This window comes from Loa loa (genome assembly GCF_000183805.2).
Source record: "Loa loa unplaced genomic scaffold supercont3.1488, whole genome shotgun sequence".
NCBI classification, from domain to species: Eukaryota; Metazoa; Nematoda; class Chromadorea; order Rhabditida; family Onchocercidae; genus Loa; species Loa loa.
In genome coordinates, this window is record NW_018109668.1 from 1 (window position 1) to 1,968 (window position 1,968).

Consider the following 1,968-nt stretch of genomic DNA (forward strand, 5'->3'; position numbering starts at 1 on the left):
GATTAAATATGTTTGAACAAAAAAAAAGAAAACATGGATGAATGATATGATAAGTTGTGGTTAAAAATGATGACCTTTTTTCTTTTTTTTTGTCAACTATACTTTCTACTAATTTTAGAAATTAATAATTATTTGCTAAAGAAGGATGTCTTATAACAAAAAAGGTAAGAAAGGTAAGCAAGGACGAAAAAGCAGATTGAGAGATATCAATGATGAGATTATGGCACAAGTAAGTGTTATTTTTTAATTTTAAAATATTTAAATTTGTCGGAAAAGATTGAAAAAGAGGAAAAAAATATACATATTTGAAAAATTTTTGATTTAAAAATTTAAAAAAAAGTTTTTGATTTAAAATTTTCAAAATTTTTGAAAATTTTTTAATTTGAAAATTAAACTTATAAATGTTAGAAATTTTTCTTAACTTTATCAAATAACAATTCTATTTTAGCTATCCATTGAGGAAACCGGAACTGAACAAATGTCCAGTAATTCCAGCGAAAGTTCAATCGTATCATTTCATTCATCAACAGAATTAGGAACCAAAACAGCTACATTTATTTTAGAAGAAATGATTATCAATTCAAACTCTTCTCAATCCAAAAAAAAACTAACACAATCATCTCACGATGATAAATCTGCTAGTAAAAGTTCTTCAAGCTCAACTTACAGTACTACTATTACTAATACCGCTAAAAATTACAGTGATGATAATGCTTCGGGAAAATGTGACACAAAGGTAAATTAATAAAAAATATGAAATAGAATATGAATAATATTCTCATCAAGTTTATTGTAACCAATTATTGTAGCATCTAAAACTTTAAGCATTGATAAAAAAATAAAATGAAAACTTTGTATTCATAAAATTCAACAAATAGAATTTTGCATAAAAATTTTTTTTTCCTTTGTTATTAAAATATCAAATTTACATTTCGTATTGGAATGAATAAATTAAATAGTTTTTGAAATTTTTGAATGTTTAAATTTTAGCTTTCAATTTATATTATTGCTTACGATAAGAATAATCAAATTTTAGTTGAAAAAAAAAAGTTTTAAAATAAACAATGGAAAAAAATTAAAATAAAGTTTAAAATTTAAAGATATGCAATGTTTTTCTTTTTTTTTTGCAATTCTTAAAACATTTCAAAGAATTTCATAATTAGCAAAAATTATGTTTGTAAATTAACATTTATTAAATTAACAGCTAAATTTTTATCAATTAATTTTTCAATCTTTTAAAATTTAAAACATAAATTGAAACAAATAATTCTGTTAATAAATATTAAGCATTTTAGAAATTTTTGAAAACGATTTATCAAACATTTAATTAGGATAGCTTATGAAATTATTACATGCCTACCTTTCAGGTAACAAATTTTACACCAATAATATCATCAACATCGATGAGAGCAAAGGAAAATCATTCGACAAAATCCAAACATAATCATTCTACAAGTGCTAATTTATCTAAGCAATAATCATCAGATTGCAAAAGGGTAATGCTTAAAATATTTTTAATTAATTACAATAATCTAATTACAATCTCCTATAAGTTCTTTTTTTTCTTATAAAAATATTGAAATTTGAGAGTTTTTAAAGAATGTTTAGCTTTAGCTCAAATATTTTTATGTTTCATTGTTATGCAAATGTATAAAGGCACTTTTTTGCACTTCTACGTTTAAAATTTGCATATTTTTTTTTTTTTAGAAATTAAACTTGTTAAGATAGTGAAAATATAAAATGCGCATTTGTTCATTTGTTCATTTAAAGAATCTATTAGTATGAATTTTTCAGGCGGTCAACTAATATGTCAAGCTAATATACTGCACAAATGAAACTTTATTGTTGTTTTTTCTAAAATATTGCCCATTCCTGAATTTCATAAATAATTGGAAATTATCAAATGCTGGTACTAATGATATTGCTATCACACCAGTTTACAATGATATTGCTATCACACCTGTTTAC

General features: G+C 22.6%; 1 protein-coding gene across 1 annotated transcript; it reads left to right on the forward strand.

Annotated features, from left to right (window-relative positions):
* Window positions 1-145: 145 nt before the first annotated feature.
* Window positions 146-736, forward strand: LOAG_15074 (hypothetical protein; the record flags this gene model as incomplete). The annotated part of the gene is made up of 2 exons (XM_003150566.2): window positions 146-229; window positions 449-736. Coding segments are annotated over 2 exons (372 nt in total), but the record flags the coding sequence as incomplete, so codon positions are not given.
* Between the last annotated feature and the right edge of the window lie 1,232 nt (window positions 737-1,968).